The sequence below is a fragment of the Dermacentor albipictus genome, chromosome 1, assembly GCF_038994185.2.
Source record: "Dermacentor albipictus isolate Rhodes 1998 colony chromosome 1, USDA_Dalb.pri_finalv2, whole genome shotgun sequence".
Lineage (NCBI taxonomy): Eukaryota > Metazoa > Arthropoda > Arachnida > Ixodida > Ixodidae > Dermacentor > Dermacentor albipictus.
In genome coordinates, this window is record NC_091821.1 from 62,525,519 (window position 1) to 62,543,318 (window position 17,800).

At 45.8% G+C, this 17,800-nt stretch overlaps 1 protein-coding gene across 1 annotated transcript in view; it reads right to left on the reverse strand.

The window, feature by feature from the left end:
- The window catches only part of LOC139056161 (uncharacterized), a 61,368-nt gene extending 44,815 nt beyond the window's left edge, over nt 1-16,553 (reverse strand). The window contains exons 1-2 of the mRNA XM_070534140.1: nt 16,407-16,553; nt 2,334-2,398 (exon numbers count right to left, since the gene is read on the reverse strand). Coding sequence (XP_070390241.1) covers nt 2,334-2,398; nt 16,407-16,536 — 195 coding nt within the window. The 5' untranslated portion in view covers nt 16,537-16,553. The remainder of the gene's footprint in view (nt 1-2,333; nt 2,399-16,406) is intronic.
- Nucleotides 16,554-17,800: the final 1,247 nt, after the last annotated feature.

Sequence of the window (17,800 nt, forward strand, 5' to 3'; positions counted from 1 at the left end):
CGCATAAACTTGGTATGGTACGCGCTCAGAAAATGAACAAAAGTGAAAAATTCGACATGTACATGACTACTAAACAACACAAAAGTTCACAAACAGTGAAATAAAAAAGAAATAGAACTCAAGAAAACGCGAAGGCCGCTTCGTGTACACACATATAAAAAATAATTTTATATAATGCTCTAAAGACCAAAGTGTAGAAGTGATCCTGATATGCGCACTGAGAGCTTCTGATATACTCACTGAGATATTGCACAAAACTGGACGACGTGTGTGACATAGTGATGACAATCAAAGAAAAGGAAAATTCACTGGTAATGCCAAGAACAATGACAGGCAACATACCTAAAAAATTGAACAAAATGCTAAGATTGTTTTATTGCCAGCCATACAAAAAAAATCAAGAACTTACTTATATACCTGCACAACCGTATATGAAATGCGTGACACCTTTATTACTACTGAGCAGGCCTCAAAAAATCCTGACCATCTATAGAGGCTCACAGCTTTGCTGTAAAATATTTGGGGGCACCTTAAGGAAACTTTTAAGTCAAAGAACCGTCCACAAAGGCCTTTCTCACAGCCGATGTGCGACGTTCAGTCGCCAAGTCTTATGCATTCCGACTGGAAAAAAAGCTGCCGCAAAGTGCTTCCGACGATTATCCTAGTACGTTGACTTTTTAGCATACAAAAAAAAAAACCGTGGCTGCCTTTCGGGAAGCCTCTGAAAAGCCCGGAATCAACCACCGCTGTGTTTGCCGTGTCGCGATTAAACACTTCTAAGGATGATAAGTCATTTCCAGAGGCGAGCGGCTACTCTTCATCAAGAACAGCGATAACGCCGGCGGGCCAGCTTTGTGGTGAAGTTCCGTGCGCAGGAATAACTTTTAATTTTTGTTTTCGTTTTGTTGACGTCATCACTACGTCACCGTGGGAAGTTTGAAAAGCTTAAGGTCTTCATACTCTACATGGTGGCATCCACGCGACGTAAACCCTGATGCCTAGAAAATCTGGATAAGTTAAGTCACACATTTAAGCGCGCTATACGTAAAGCATGCAATTTAATATAAGGCTTCAAAAATGTGCATCACTGCCAATCGCAGCGGCGCCGCTCCCATAAGTTTTCGGCCATCCCGTGCACTGATACGTAGAGTGGACGCGTGGTGTCAGTCAGGCGAGCTATCCGAATGGCCACCCACGTTGCGTCACCGCTAATGTTTCAAACTTTATGGTGAACAAATGTGTTCATAATAGCTGTAATATTGGTTACTTTGTTTCTCTAAAGAAAAGTAACGAAATTACAGAATACACAACGACAATTTATCCCTACACTCAGGCACTTCCGGCACACAGCAAGCGTCGTCTGCTTGTGTTACAACATGCTCCATGTCGACGCGAGCAGCGCGGTCAGTATTGGTCTCGAGGTTTCTTATTCGCGAGCACCATGAATCGCCCTTGTTTCGTTGTGGGCTGCAAATTTGGCGATTGGTGACATGTCAAAGTGCGACATCGTGTCCCTCTGCAAGGCAACAGTCGAGCGGAGTGGCTGCAGCGCATCGGGCTGTCGGTATCCGGTCGGCGCCAGCATCTACGCGTTTGCGGCCGTCACCTCACGCCGGAGCATTCCAACCACAATACCGTGCTCGTGCAGTGATTGTGCGACAGCATGAATGATTTTCCCCTTAGAGCCGAAACTCTGCCGTCTTAGTTGTTTCCTGTTGCGAAGGTAAGCTCACAAACAATGCAGGTCGTCGTGCACGACCTCAGAACTATACCATCTTTGGGCACTGCCGCACAAGTATCTATGTCTTAGGACCACCTGAAAATCTTGGAAACGTTCGCGGTATATAGAGGCTGGCATATCTCTGTATGGTAGAAAACCCACCTCCTTGCTCGATCGACCGGCGCAACCGCTCCTCAAGCTCTGGGTCCATTACGTGAACGACAATCGAAACTGGGGTCGAAGCAGAACGCTCAAAACGCGCGCTGCAGCGCTTGGATAGCTCTCGCCGGTGATCGAGGGCCAGGCGGCTAGCGGAGAAACTAGAGAGGCTTCGCGCTGTGTCCAAGACACTGAAAGTAGACGACGTGACATCGCATCATGACGCAGAGACAGTGAAGCGGAGCTTAGCTCCGATCGCTGGGCGAACGAGTTCAGGAGGAAAAACATGACTAGGGAGGAGGGTAACTTGTAATCACCCGTAGCTATCTTAACATAAGGCGCTTCACTTAAATTGTGGTGCGTATGTTTTCACCATGTGGCAATGTATAAGTATGGCTTCCGGATTCGCGATAAGGTTATTGCCCGACATAAGTATTGCGCTAGAAAACTGTACCTCTCCGCTTCGGCCGAGCACGCACTCCAAGGTCTTGTTCTTTTCTTCGGTAGTCGTGCTGTTATCTGAAATAATAAAAATGCGTGTAAAAGCTGCGCAACATGTAAACACAAATTTAATTTAAACAGAATACGGCGTGAAAAATTGCTGAGCAGCACATCAAGAGCATTTGATGCTTGAGATGAGTGACACCCTCATGGGTTGTCAGTATGTCTAGTTCTTTGCTTGTTCACTGTGTTTTTGAGGTTATTTGAAAATTTCGCATCGTCGTGTAGCAAATCTTAAACGCAGGAATATATAGATATTTTTTTTTCTTTTGCCGCGACGCAACCTACGTTAGGCTCGGGATGGTAGAAACTCGACTAATATCAGTAGACCTTTCGAATAGTTTCGGTATTGAAAGTTCTTAGCACAAACTTCGTTATAGTGCCTCGAGCGGCCATGCAGTCGGCGGCAATTTTGCGTGTATTCGCTGGCTTCTTTCATGCTCGGAAAAACGCTTTTATGTAGCACGTATTGAGCAGCAGAGAGCTGTATCAGGAGTTTTTCTCGTTGCTCTACAATTTTCTCATTGACACTTTTCATCTAATTATAATATTTGAGAAGTTGATTAATTAAGTAAGTCTAATTATGTAATCAGGCTGGATGCAAAAAAATAATCTGAGTATCTCCAAGCGATGGCAAACAATATTACCTTGTTTCTGTCCAGCTACGTGGCATGTGCATATTTTTAAATCTTGGGGCGTGATAGTTGAGACACCCTGTATAGCACATGAAGACGAATTGCAAGCGCTAAACATCCAGAAAAAAAAAAATATGCCCAAGATGGTGTTGGTATAGCTGCAGGCGGGGTTGGCCTGACGTACTTAGCCGGGGAATTGTTCCGCCCGATCATTTCCATACATACGTTTAAACATACAAGAAAGTTCTTTATTTCCTGCGCATCGCAATGTTTTGTAAGAAACAAATAAGTATAAAGCGCGATCTTGATAGGGCTGGAAGTATTTTACCTAAGGATAAGCTGTGCTAAAGACATCTTTCAAAATGTGAAAATTCTTATTTTTTTGTGTTTTTGCATGCATGCTCGCGAACGTGCATGCGACTCAAGCGTGCGTTTTTGGCAGCTCAGGATAGAACTCTGTCCTTTCTTTCTGGCACTGTGCGGCATAAAGGCCTGCCTCGTAAGCAATGCCGGGCTCACTCGGACTCACGTGTCGGTCTTAGCCTGAGTGAGTCGATTTATGAGTGACTTTGCCGACCTATGGTCCGCGTACAGCTTGCAGTGAGGCAAACTAAGATCTGTCACAATTGATCGGGAGGAAAACATGTCCTGAATTAAAGGAATGATTCGTAGGGTAAATAAAAGAACTGACTACAGTGAGGGAGCCCTCCACTATAGCTGCGGTAACAGGAAGCCGATGCAGAACTTGTGCAATAGCGTGCATTTCCGTGTGGCTTTATGACGCCGTGCAAAAGCTTAGGTCTCATGATTGTGCGGTCGCGGCTTCGAATCACGTCGTGGGAATATTTTTTATAATTTCAAGTTGCTGCATTATTTATTATTTTTCTCGTTTGACTTCTACAGTACTTGTTCTTTTGTCCTATGCTTCACCACCACGCCTGACAACGGAGTGCTGATGACAAGGGGAGCGAAGCGACCCGTTGCGTAGGCCAGAACGAGGGAGTGGGGCCCTTAGGTAGATGCCGCTTTAGCGGCCGCAGACCAATTGATAATGACGCGTTGTTGTTACTGGGCACCCCAGGGAGACAGGCCCAACAACTGGCTAGCGAAACTGAATATTGAATAAAACTGAATAAAAAGGGGCCCCCTCACGTTAACAACTACACTGTGAGGGAGCCCGTCATAATAGTGTATAGACTGTTATGACGGGCCCACTCTTATGACAGGCCCACTCTTATGACAGGCCCACTCACCGTAGTGAGTGCCAATAATAAAAGCTACTGAAGTTAGCAGATTCTCAAAGCCAATGTTTTTTACACGGTTTCACCACGAGCAGGCCCTCTTTGAGAAATATGTGGCATGCCCAGCATTCTGAAACCTGTTGTTCAGCTGCTGATGTCACGAGGTCGCACGGTGTCAATCACCATCAGATCCGTCCGTAAATTTCTCAGGGCGACAGAATCTGAGTTCGACGTATCACACGGCAGTTCAATGGATGTGCTGCGAAAAGGTCTTGTCCAATTTCTTCAACCTTAAGGAAGAAATGAAAAGTTCGTTGCACAGAAGGATCGCCAGGAGCCACTACTGTTCACTCACGAGCATCCTTAGAAATCGGAATTTTGCTTCTTAATGGACCTCACGGATAAGCTCAGTGGGAAGCTGCAAGGAGAAGAATACCTCATTCATGACCTGTACATAGACATAAAAGGCTTCAGGACAAAACTGCAGTTCTCTGAAAAGGATCGTGCATAATGTAAAGTGGGGGCATTTCAGCTCCTGTTTAAGGATCATTGCGGAGACTGATACGGCTCTTCCTTCCGTATTTGCGAAATGAATCCTCGGCGATCTGCAAACACAATTTTGGGAGCGATTATCTGACCTTGATGACAGGAAGAAGGAACCACAAATGTTCCAATATCCATTTAGCTGTGATGTGGGTGCACTACCAGGTTATCTTCAATTAGAAGTAATTGAGCTGCCGTGAAATGGACATCTAGATGTAGAAGAACAGAGAAAAATATCTAATAAATTTGTAATAATTACTAGGTTCTGAACAATTACCAAGGGTAAAGCAATTTGTGAGAGGGTACATGTCAAGTTCTGGCACTAAAAACCTTTTTTAGCAAGCTTTCACGAGAATGAAACATGGGGAATTCGAGATACAGGGCTAATTTGTCTGACCAACTACCGAGTTCTTTCAGTCAAAGGAGTCTCAGGCAAAGCGGCCACAGTTCACAGAAATAATAAAGTCAAAGCTTCAGGTCCACCACTCACTTTTGCCCCCGTCCTACGTCCTGGCAACGGGACATAATTTTCCTTTATTCAAATATAATATATTCTATTTAGTGCCCTTTGCGGCATTTTGCGGTCGTCACATGCTTGGCTGTCTGTACTATTACATATGTTATTATGCAAATATTTAAATATGCTAGTGTGAATGTGAATACTTTGTTCCCTCCTGAATATTTTTGGTAAGAAATCTACTTCATATTTATTCATTGGCGTAATTATCACCTTTGTTATCTTTCTTAATCAGCTGCTGCTGCTTGAATAAGTTCCAACTTGTATCCGTCTCGATTGGAGCCATTCTGATATCGTAGTCGTAGCCAGCGACCGCCAGCGTTCTTAGTCGACAATTTAAAGGCTTTGTAACTTCGGTAAATTTTCTTTCCGTTTTCATACATACTGTGCTTCGTGCCTTGTTTCAATGCTGTTACGCGTTGTCATTGCCGTATGTGCCATTTTGATTCATCCCATGTTCTCTGTAAATGCTCATGTTCCTGCGCCCTCCAGACGGCCTTTAATTATACTCGATGTGTTCTTTGTCCAGCTATACAATGTGGTTATTATGTAATTGGGGAGTTCTCACACAAATAGAACTTGTAATCACCTAACTCAGATTGTTTTTTTAACCACACTTGAAAAGCTGCGATGAAAGGCTTACTTCTTAGAGCGTGTAGATATAGTCGATTAACCATAAACTAATTTATTAGTAGTTCAGTCGCGGTTAATTTGTTAACAAGGCTAAAAGGTTAAACCGGGCAAGAAAATTATCTTAACGTGCTATGCGAAAGTGCTTGTGAGCACCTGTATGTCTTAAATGATTAGTGCTCATAAATAGCATACCACAGGATACGGTGTTTTTTAGAGCTTACTGAATTTTAAAAAAAGCACCTTTGGCAGATAAAAATCCAGAATCAAGAAGGGGGCCGACCGATGGAGTAATACACTGAGTATAGAAGTTACTCAAATAGAAATAAAGGGCCGCGGAAAGGCTGGCCAACGTTTTGGTAGGTGGGCCTATCTTTGTCAAAGGCGACCTTGCCATCCTCGGCGGGTTGGTAAGGTGACGTTACCTGCTGTCGTCGTCGTCGGCTAGCTGTAAAGGAAGAGGCTGAAAATAAAATGAGTACTGTCATTTGGCGTTTGTATACATCGTTGCGGGAAGGACGGGGTTGGAAGACGAGGGGAATAGAGCGGGGGAGGGGGCTGTCGAGGGAGGGAGAGGATGGGCAGCCTTCAGAGAACTGCACAGATATTGTAGGTGTCGTAGGCGGTGTGCGCTTGTGGGTTTAGAAGAATGGTCCGGTCAGCCGGTCAGCACGGGAGCAAGCCATGGAGACATGAGTTGAAAGAATGACCTGAATGGATCTAGTATCAGTGCGCCGCTAAATCTTTGAAGCAGATGATTTGAGGGCAGGGTCAACGACGCAGCTTCACCTCCAGAAGCTGCAGTGCCTAGTTCTCCTGCTGGGTGCGGGCGGCGATAGGCGGCGAAGAGAAGCGACGTAGTTGGGGGTGAACGAGACTGATGGCGTCGAGGTGAAGGCGAGCGGCCGTATAGCGAAGGTTCAGAGCTGGGGCATCAGCAGCAGTGGGTTCATGGCGGGTAGCATAGGAAGCAGTAGGTTCAAAAGTGCGGGAATAAGCACCGGCATATGTCCGAGGGGGTGGTGGCCATCGGTTGCGGCATTGACGAGCGACGTTGTCGATGCGACAGCAGTTGCAGCAGATAGGCTTGTCATCAGGGGTACGCCATTCGGACGGGTTGCGCTATGCGGCGGAAAAGGACTGCCGGAGAAGAGGAGGGCCGCGAGAGAACTGGGGAACGCTGGGTTGAGTCGGCGAACACATGGAGTTGAGATCCATGTAGTTAAATTCATGTCTCACAACAGCCTGAATCATGACAATCATGGATGCGCTGGCGAATCGGGAGACGTCGCGGAGAAAATTGCCGAACAGGCGGCCTCGAGCTCGCTCCGAACAATACGGGTTACATCGTCACAGCTGGTGGGCTGACGCGGACGACCGTTACATGTCGACGTAGCAGCAGTATTGGGTAGGCACGTGATGTGGTGCATGGTACGGCGGCTCTTAATTAGCTGGTTCGAGGCGACGGCATTCGTTTACGATGGCGTCGGTAGTCGAGACGTTGCCGAAAACGAGCAAAGTGAAAGCGTCGTCAGCGATTCCTTTTAGTATATTAGCCACTTAATGTGCTACATAGTGTCGTCAGCTTTGCGGCAAAGAGCCAAGACGTCTTGGACCTGTGAAACGTACAGCGTCGATCACACTTGTCTAGAGTGGCCCGAAGGCTGCTCCGCACTGCGCCTGCGACGCCTAGCGACAAGCACCGGGTTCGAGATGTGTTGGCCGATAGCGCCACGCACGTGGACGCTGCGGCATTCGCGGGCGGCCAAGATACAGGCCGCAGCATTCTAGCCGTGTCACGTTCGCGGCTCAGCTGGCAGTGCTCGTCCAGTGATAAAAAGCCGGTGCTCGCGACCCGCAAATCACGCAGGCCTGTATCTTGGCCGCCCGCGAATGCCGCAGCTTCCACGCGCCTGGCGCTAACGGCCAACACATCTCGAACCCGGCGCTTGTCGCTAGGCGTCGCAGGCGCAGTGCGGAGCAGCCTTCGGGCCACTCTAGACAAGTGTGATCGACGCTGTACGGCTCAATAGATATGTCTCAACAAGAGTCGCAAGAGCTTTTCTCGCTGCAACCTTGCGCCCAAAGGGGTCGCCAAATAGTTCACGTAGCTTTTCTTTGAACATGGCCCAGCTGGTTATTTCGCATTGATGCGCTTGGAGCCGCACGCGTGAGGTGCCGCTGGTATAAAAGATGACATTGGCGAGCATAATCGTTGTGTCCCACCTGTTATAGCACTGACGCGTTCACATAGAGCTTGATCCACTCGTTAACGTCGTGTAGCTCCAGGCCAGAAATCAAACCAGGGTCGTGATGGTGGGCAACCGTGCCAATTGGATCAGTCTCACGAGCCGCAGCTGTTGCTGACGCGGTCTCTTCAGCAGGAGCCATGGTGACAAGCTGGATGTACCGACCGCTGCTAAGCTCCGTGGCGAGGACGGTGATCGCAAGCCTCCACCAAAATGTTGCGTGGGGAAAGGCACAGACAAAAGAGTCTATTTACCCTGTATTTACACTGGAGCCAGACCGCCAGGCAGATACTCTTGTCTTACAAGTTTCCAAACACTGGCGCATAACCACTATGGGGGATTGGCCAAGAAGCAGGCGGTTTCCAGTATGTTTAGAATTAAAACTAAACTAAATTTGAATAGTAGAGCGTGCGTGATCCCTAATAGCACGTCACGCCGACGGTGGCGCCAGCTTTTCCAGTGGTGGAGCTCGAGGCCAATACTCCTCGCCACGAGCGCCGTCGCTCTCACGACATTGCGCAGTACCGCTGCGCGCGCTCTTCGGCGGCTACCTGTGCGGTGCACTAGAGCGCGCACCGTGATTGGCGTAGCCGCGCTACAATAAAACGTCAATGTCTCTATCCACCAATCGTGTGTGACCGTCTTTTGTTGTCTTGGCCACGGTTGGCGGCGTGCGTGATGTGTAACAGCTTGCAACAGCACGAAGTGGGCAGCGGGTGCGTTGCGGCAGTGCATCTCTTCCGAAGACGTGGAGCAAGATACTGTGCGGTACGTGTCGCGATCGAAACGTTCATGGTGTATGTCTTCGGGAAGATTAAGTCCGCCAACAGTGCATCCACCGTCATTGTGGGAGGCTTCAGTGTCAATGAGAGCAGACCGGATGGGGCGTGGATACTTGCCTTCAAGTTGGAGCGCTTCGGCCTCAAGTGTTTGGCCGATGCCGCCGTAAAAAAAAAAATAAACAATTATGGGGTTTTACATGCCGAAACCACGATTTGGTGCAGAGGCACCCTGTAATGGGGGTTTCCGAAAATTTGGACCACCCGGGGTTCTTTAACGTGCACCTAAATCTAAGTTCACGGGTGTTTTCGCCTTTCGTCCCCATCAAAATACGGCCGCCATGGCCGGGATTCGATACCGGGACCTCGTGCTTAACAGATGCCACCACTCGTCACCAGTCGTGCAACATTAACGCAGTGAAAGTACAACCATTTGCCGTGTACCACAGTAATCTCAAGGCAATGATTACAATAGTCACGAAATAAATGATGACAACCGGGACCTTTGAGCAGATGTCTCGTTATTCGCCCAATACTAAACTCATAATAGCCAAATTCAGCGTATCAAATCCTCAACATAGCAAAACCCCAAGATAGCAAAGCCAACAATAGCGCCAGCTTCACTGGACTTCCCTCTTCAGAGGGTGGAAAGGCTCTGCACTTTTTTTGTCCTTTATTCTTAACGTATTATCTACCGTTAATACTTCGGTTTTTCCTCAAATGGAACGTATTACTGTTGACTGGGTCGGGATAAGAAATCTTATCCGTCATGCAAAAGTGTCGTCATCCGTTCGTGCTGATAATAACTCAAATTTCTTACAAGCACTGAAACATACTCTTCTATCATATTGTCCTCTATCGGCACTCAGTTCTTACAGATGAACATGCAACCGGGAGACTGGAAAGTGGGCAAGGTGGTTCCGGTGCACAAGTCAGGTGACGTCATTTTTCCACTAAACTATACAGACCCTATCTATAATCAGCACGTTGTAAACTTAGCGCATGTAATTTATTGCCCTCTAGTTACTTTTCTAGAGACTAACCAGATTTATTTCTTTTTTTCAGCATGGTTTTCGAAAACACCATTCCTGTGAAGCACAATGAATAGCACTTACTAACGACTTGTTAGCAGCTGTAGACTGATCACTAGATGTAGATTGCAGTTTTTTAGACTTCTCTAAGGTCTCTGACACTGTGTCCTATAAACTACTGGTCCTCAAACTTAACACGCTTAATATTGATGCCAATTTTATTAAATGGAGAGTGTTTTTTACACACTCGCACACAATATGTGATAGCTAATGAACATAATTCCCATTATTGTCCAGTGGCGTTAGGGGTCCCTCAGGGTTCCGTCCTCGGGCCCCTTCTTTTCCTCATTTACATCAATGATCTCCTCATATCAGTTCACATATATTATTCGCTGATGACTGCGTACTTTACAGGAAAATTACAAACTTATTTGATGCCTGCATATTGCAATCTGATCTCAATGACATTTCTCGTTGGTGCGACGCTTGGCAAATGAAACTGAACGCTAACTAACAAGTGTAAATCAATGAGAATAACATGGTTGTGATCGATTCTAATCCCAATTCTTATATTATTAATGGTTCCCTTCAAGCTACGATGACTTCGTACAAGTACCTAGGCGTTCACATCACTAATTACCTTTCGTGGGACGTGCATGCCGAATGCATTATTAACATCGCCAATCGCATACTTGGTTTCCTTCGCAGGAACTTTTCCAAAGCCTCAGTATCCTTAAAACTGCTACTATACAAGACCCTAGACCAATCAAAGGTAGAATATGCCTCGTCTTTCTGGGATCCCCAACTAGATCATTAATCACGTCCCTAGAATCACTTCAGGACCGTTCTGCACGCTTCACTCTCTCTAACTATTCGAGCCATTCCAGTGTTTTACAGATGAAACGAACTTTAGATATTCCTGACCTTTCTGCACGACGCCACCAAGTCCGACTATGCGTATTTGATAAAATTTATTACTTCATTGAAAACTTTAAACAACTTCTGTTCACTGCCCCTCATGACATATTATCGGGCGTTGATCATCATCTCAAAGTTGGGGTGCCGAATCGATGTACTAAACGTTACTACGAATCGTTTGTTCCAAACACCAGCATCGACGGGAATCACCTGCGTATACCTCCGTCGTTTCCCTTGCAGTACCTGCATGCTTCAAAACTGCAACTGAAGAAAATTTATTTGTAATCAAGTGTATCCGCTCTTGTGTATATATATATATATATATATATATATATATATATATATATATATATATATATATATATATATATATATATATATATATATATATATATATATATATATATATATATATATATTCTATGTTTGTTCACAATATATACCACACCTCTCTGTAACGCTTCTCGGCCTTGAGAGTACCTGAATAAATAAAAATAAGTTCCATTCCTACCACGTTTTCCACAGTTTCTGCTCTGGTAAAGAATGAATCTGCGAACAACTGTTATATCGTCAATGTTACACAGGAAAGACTGGCGTTGAAGTTGGGACACAGCGCACTGCTATTTTGTACATTTGATGCATGTTGGAATTCAGGCAATACATTTGAGCAAAATGATGCTTCTTGTAAGCCATTAGGTATAGCATTATAGTCTGCGTGCTAAAATCAGACTATTGGCAGCCTCCAACGTTATGGTTTCAAATCACATAATATATTAATTTTGGAAATCATATAAGAAGCCAAGAAACATTGACACCAAGGACAATCTAGAGAAAATCACTTGTACTTACTAAATGAATTTACTACTAAAAGAAATTTTAAATTAATGGAAATATATGTGGATGAATAAACAACTTGCTGCAGGTGGGGAACGATCCCACATCTTCGCATTACGCGTGCGATGATCGACCAATTGAGCTACCACGGCGCCGTTTCCCCATCCACTTTCCTGGGTATTTATGTTTCCCTCTACTCCCAAACCTTGGCGGCGGATGTGGACCATCCTTTCTGCCGCTGGCGTCACGAGTACGTGATATTTTTGTGGGAAAGCAACTGGTCAATAAACCCACGCATGCTACACGAAGGCATCAATGTTGCCGGATTCGAGACCATCGTTGTGTAATTTTGGAAGATTTTTATAATTCCTTACAAGTTTATTGCTTATGAGCTGTATATTATCTGGCTTTACTATGCTGAAAAGTCATTGCTGCTCGTACAAGAGGCTTCTGGAAGAACGACGCATGAGTAAAACAACCGCCAATCTCAAAGTTACACTACAGTGATTTACACCGGTGAGAAAGCGAACACAAAAGGAACAGACACGTTACTAGGTCCTACAGTGCGCATCCGTTTTTGCGCTTGAAAGTTTGATGTCTATTTATTTTTTGCTATATCTTAAAGCGTAGCTGTCGTTGATAGAGAGGGGCTAAGGGACAGATACATAAGGAAGTCATGCACTGTATTGGTTTGATGTAGGGGTCAAGTACATATATAGTAAGTCTCCAGGCTCACAGCATGGACTTAGATACAGGGCACAACTATAGGTCAACTGACAAGCACAACTGGTTCTGGTGCTGAGCAGGCGATCAAGGTATGGCTGCCCCATAAACATTTTTGGTCCAGCTGTTAAGCGGATAAGCGGGTACGATTTAGTTCGCTTGTGTGGTCAGTCAGGGCGCGTCACCACGAGCATCTAAAGCCTTCTCAGCAGTCGCATCTAAAGCCGAAAGTATATTCAGAAAGAATGAAGTATGCTCCTGTCGAGGAAAAAAAAGTGATGAATAAAAAACGGTGTTGAGAGCGAGGAGCTGCACGCGAATGTCACGAAGGACAGGGCCACGTCCCTGTCCCGGCGATCAGCGGAAATGTACTACACCGACAGCCTGTCTACTAGCATGTAATTGATACTCCGTTAAGGTCGTTGCATGTTTCTGTTGTGTATGGCACGAGCGTGTAGTGTAAGCGATGGAATTGGAGAGAAAGCGGTGTGCTAAGTCCGCGAAAAGTACTCGAGGATCGCCATATTGAACATCAACTCCGTGTCGAAGAAAGCCTGCATCTTCGTTGTTCACGTGGCCAGAAAGGCTTGAGTGGTAGCTTTCCGCTGGGTGTATTTGGTAACCACAGCGATAGACACGCACCTTGTGGAATCAAACAGAGGGACAGGGCCGAGTCAGTTGAAAAATAACTTTATAACAGCACTCGTATGGTATATATCAAGAGTCTGAAGAAGGCAATCAGGTTAGATGGGCGACAGCTCGGGCAGAGTTCATATGTGGCGACGTAACGACGAACAAAATAGTGTATGCCAACCCAAATGAATCAGCGTGGTTATACTTGCGCGACACGCCATGGTGGCCTGCCGCCAGGACATCATGGAATTGCGCGATGAGGGTTTACATTGGGTATTTGAGAATAATAAACGAGCACCTCAAAGGCATTCAATGGAATTTTCAATGGTACAAGAACGCATAAAAAATACCTTGCGAATAGGGGCATCTGAAGGTTGAGTACTGCTGTCCTTGTTCATCTTAATCGAGAGGGGACAGAGAGATGAGGCAGAGAATGGCTAGAACCGGCGGCATTCGCGAAACGAGTCAATAACGGCCTTGGCACTCTTCGCTCGCAGTTTCCATACAGGGGGGAAGGTCGAGATAGGGAAAAGGCGACGTGCAAAGATAAGGAAATGCTGACAAACTGGAGGTACAGTACTGTACATTTGTGCTGTTTCTGAAAAATAAACACCATGCAAATTTGTCAAGCGTACACCTGACACAGGGCGTGCGGCTGCAAAGCCGTATTAAATCACCGTGCGGTCTAGGCGACACACGGAAGCGGTCGCACGTCAAATCAACATTTCTTCGCCCGCCGCGATAGCTATGCGGCTATATATAGCACTGCTCGACATCGCGGGTTCGATCCCCGCCGCGGCAGCCGGATTTCGACGTGAGCTAGATACAAAAGCGGTGGTGCACGTTAAAGAACACCACGGTATCAAAATTAATCTGGAGTCCGCCACTATGGCGTGCCCTATAATCAGATTATGGTTTTGGCACGTACAGCCTCAAAATTCTGCGAACACTTCTGCCGCGATGCGATGTGCCATACGAAATAGCAATGCTCAACATTATCATATGTCATATAAGCAATGACGAACAACGCCTCAAGCAAACACGCCTCGTTGTATATGTTCTGTGTACTTAATTAGTTAGCAACTTAATTAAGGATATTTTTGTTAATTGGTTGATTATGGATTTCATTTTTTGTTCAAGTAATGTCCGCCTCTTCGAGTAAACCGGCTCATGGACTAGAATTGTGCCATCTGCCACAGACAATTTTTGAAAAATTTTGAAAGTGTTTGCTGAGACATCTTGTAGATGTCACAGGCACGTACCCAGTGAAGGGGGGGGGGGGGGCGGGGGGCCCGGCCTCCCCCTTTTTCCGAATCTAAGCGGCATATGCCCCCCTACCTGCGGCACCACTCCTCGCCGCCAAATCAATCTTGCGACTTGACAGCTACTCAGTGGTCGACATTATGCTGCCTTTTTCACTCCTTTTGGATGGCGGTAATTATCGGCATCTCTTGGTATGTCAAGGCCAGTTTCACATCGATTAGGTGCCCGCCCGATTCACTCGAGATGCGTTCAGTTGTCACCTCCTATTTCAACGTTCACGCGCATCGCTGTTTCTTCGTTAGTTCAACCTTTGTTTAGACCCCCACCCCCTCATTTGCACAGAAAAGTTACCTTGAGTTGCCCCCCCCCCCCCCAAAAAAAATCCTGGGTGCGTGTCTGATATGTCACACCCAAACGTGTTCATGGCCCGGTGGCCAGTAAATGTGACGTTATATTGCGAGCAGTTTCGGCCATAGCATGCTAATGGACGATGACACAGATACAGTTTGCACAATTCCTGTCGTGCCTTTTGCCTCAAGGTGAAAAACCAACTTATCCATGTATCTATCTTAATACTTCAGCACATCTCGATTTGCAGCTGCTGCGGTAGCCCATGAGTGCGGATATCAAAGTCGCTAGGGAAATCATTGGGACACCTTAACGAAACCGATTGGTCAAAATCAAAAGCCATCCACGACGGCGTCTCTCCTAGACGCTGTGCAGATGTAGCATGATCCCTCCACAGAAACATGCTGTAATCGCTTGTGTAATTAGATTTAGATGCACGTTAGAGAACCCCAGGTGTCTAAAATTAATCCTGAGCCCCTTTCTTCCTTTAAAAGTAGTGACGTGTGCAAGTAGCGCCGCACGGCAGATTGACGGGAATTCCACAATATTCACAACTTCAATGAGAACTACGTAATTATGAAAAGCAGATGAAGCTCTGCGTAATGATAGAGTTGCCTTAGTGGCTAATTGTCACATAATTTGTTTCGCGATAGTTTTGATAAAACAAGAGTTACATCCGTTTTCTGTAACCATACTCCCTCCGTAGATGGTCATGTATTGACAGCAGACGGGAATTCTGTACTGTTCAGAACTTCACTGTGAACGAACTAATTACGACAAGTAAATGAAACTCAGCATAATGAGGGAGTCATATTAGCGGCCAGTTTCAGTATAATTGTTTGCAAGAGGCCTATATTAGATTGAGAGCTACAGAGCATTCGCGAGAAACTGGATACAAAAAATATTTTCGTGTCGACGCGAAGCGTAGACGGACGCGGACATTGACCACCGCCGGAGGAAAGCTATACTACACAGCTTCGCTGTGAAAGGAGGACTCACGAAACACAAAAGGCTGCATTTGCTACACATTGCCGCGTGGTAGTGACGATGAAGGGCGACACAGAATTTCTTTCTCCATGAACACAGTGTCAAAACTGTGAGTTACAAATTTAACTTTTCATTGGGCGAACTTTTGCCCAGCAAAACAAGTAACCTTGACGAGCAGCGCAAAAAACACAGACAAAGAAGACACAAGTGCACAGCACGGGCGCAAGAATTTGCTGCTGTAAAACTTTTGTATAGGTTTTTCCGCTATGAACCAACTGGCGCTAACAAAAAGTTTTATTGCAACAAAAACAAGTAACACTCAAGCATAACGGTAACGGCGAGCAGAGTCGGCGATCGTCAAAAATTCGATCAGCGGGTCAGGCGCGTCGACTTTTATACATGAGTCGTCGAAGGTTCCAGCGTAATCACTGGTACTCACGTGTCTCTCAGAAAGTACTACACAATGCGCGTCGCGCATACAATCGGATTAGATAAGTTGCGGTGACAACCGACAACGGACAAACCATCGTTAACATTTCAGAAACTTCCGATACATGCAGGCGCGTCCTGTGCTGAGCGACAACGTTTAACATTGTTAGCCGGTGAAAGATGATCACTCGACAAAGGATAAACAAGTACACGTGTTAATATACTCACAACGTTAAAGCGGAACTAATTTCAGGAGAATGCCATACCGCAGAATTTGAGCTCCTCTTCGGCGCTGACGTCAGTGGTTGTCTCTGAGCAGGAGAGATCATTTGCCTGTGACACAAGGAAAATCGCGAACGCGATCAGCAGAGTTGCTGATGCCGCGCCTGGTCTCATTTCGCTCGCTCCCTGGTAGCGACGGTGATTTTCTGATCCGAGCCGTCAAGATACGACCAGCTTTTATGTCCCCGAAATGTGAGGTCAGTAGATCATCAGTGTGTGAGTGTGCGCTTGCAAGTGACGTATTGCTTGGCGTACTGTAAGACGCACGCTTTGCCGGACAAGTGCTTTGCGACCTTTTAGCATCGACTGTCAACGCGTAAATAGTCGAGGGCCGTTATGCCGCTCACTTTTCAAGCGAAACTTGCGTTGCCCCACTCGTGTCGGCGTCGGTGTTGGTGCTGCCGTACGAAAAAACTCAAGACGGGCAAAAATGAAATTGCTTGTCGGGCTGCGGATACGAGCTACTGGCCTCGGGGTTGCGAGACCACAACGCTAACCGATTCAGCCACTGTCGGTTTTGTTTTCTTATTTATTGCATGGAGCAGTGTCATTCCAAAATTGTTACATTACATTTGGACACACATGAGAAACAAATGCACACATTCTAAGCAGTCCAATGAAAGTTCAAAATACGGGCAAACAAACACAGGCGTCCAGACGCTAAATCCGTTCAGGAGCGGGATCAAAGGTATAGCAACTACGCTACGCACTTGAGCAGCCTGTTCACGAAAGACAGGCCTTGTCGAGTTAGGTGTCTCGGCATGTCTTTCGATCATTCGGTTTCTACATAATGAATGAAGTCCTGATAGCATAAATCATATGGTATATTACTGATTGTCTTTTTGAAAGGAAGTAACCGGATACCATAAGATTATATATACCCTGGAATACAAATTGCAGACTTTGCAATCGACCCCAGACAACAGAACATTGCTTTATTCTTTGTTGTGACGCATTTTAGTTTTGGGACATTCTACAAAGAACTAACGAAAAAGACCTTGCCCGTTCAGCTATTGTCGTTTTATTAATGAAGGGCTAATTAAAGAAGCACATTAATGTTTTTTTAATGAAGGTCTAATGGGCTAAGTACTGCTCATTAATGAAACCTCATTAATGAAGTGCTCCGTTTTTTACCAAAATGTTCGTGGTCTGCGCACAAAATCCTCCTATTTCTACGAGAACGTTCGAGCCTGTTCATACCATGTTTTATGATTAACTGAAACTTGGATTTGCAAACGACTTACTGTCCAAGAATTACTTTTCACCGGAATACACGGTTCATAGATGTGATCGTGTGTATGATGCTCGCGTTAAATACGGCGGTGGTGTTCTGATTGCCGTCCGTAACAGTCTTAGCGTTATAAGGCGTGCGGACCTT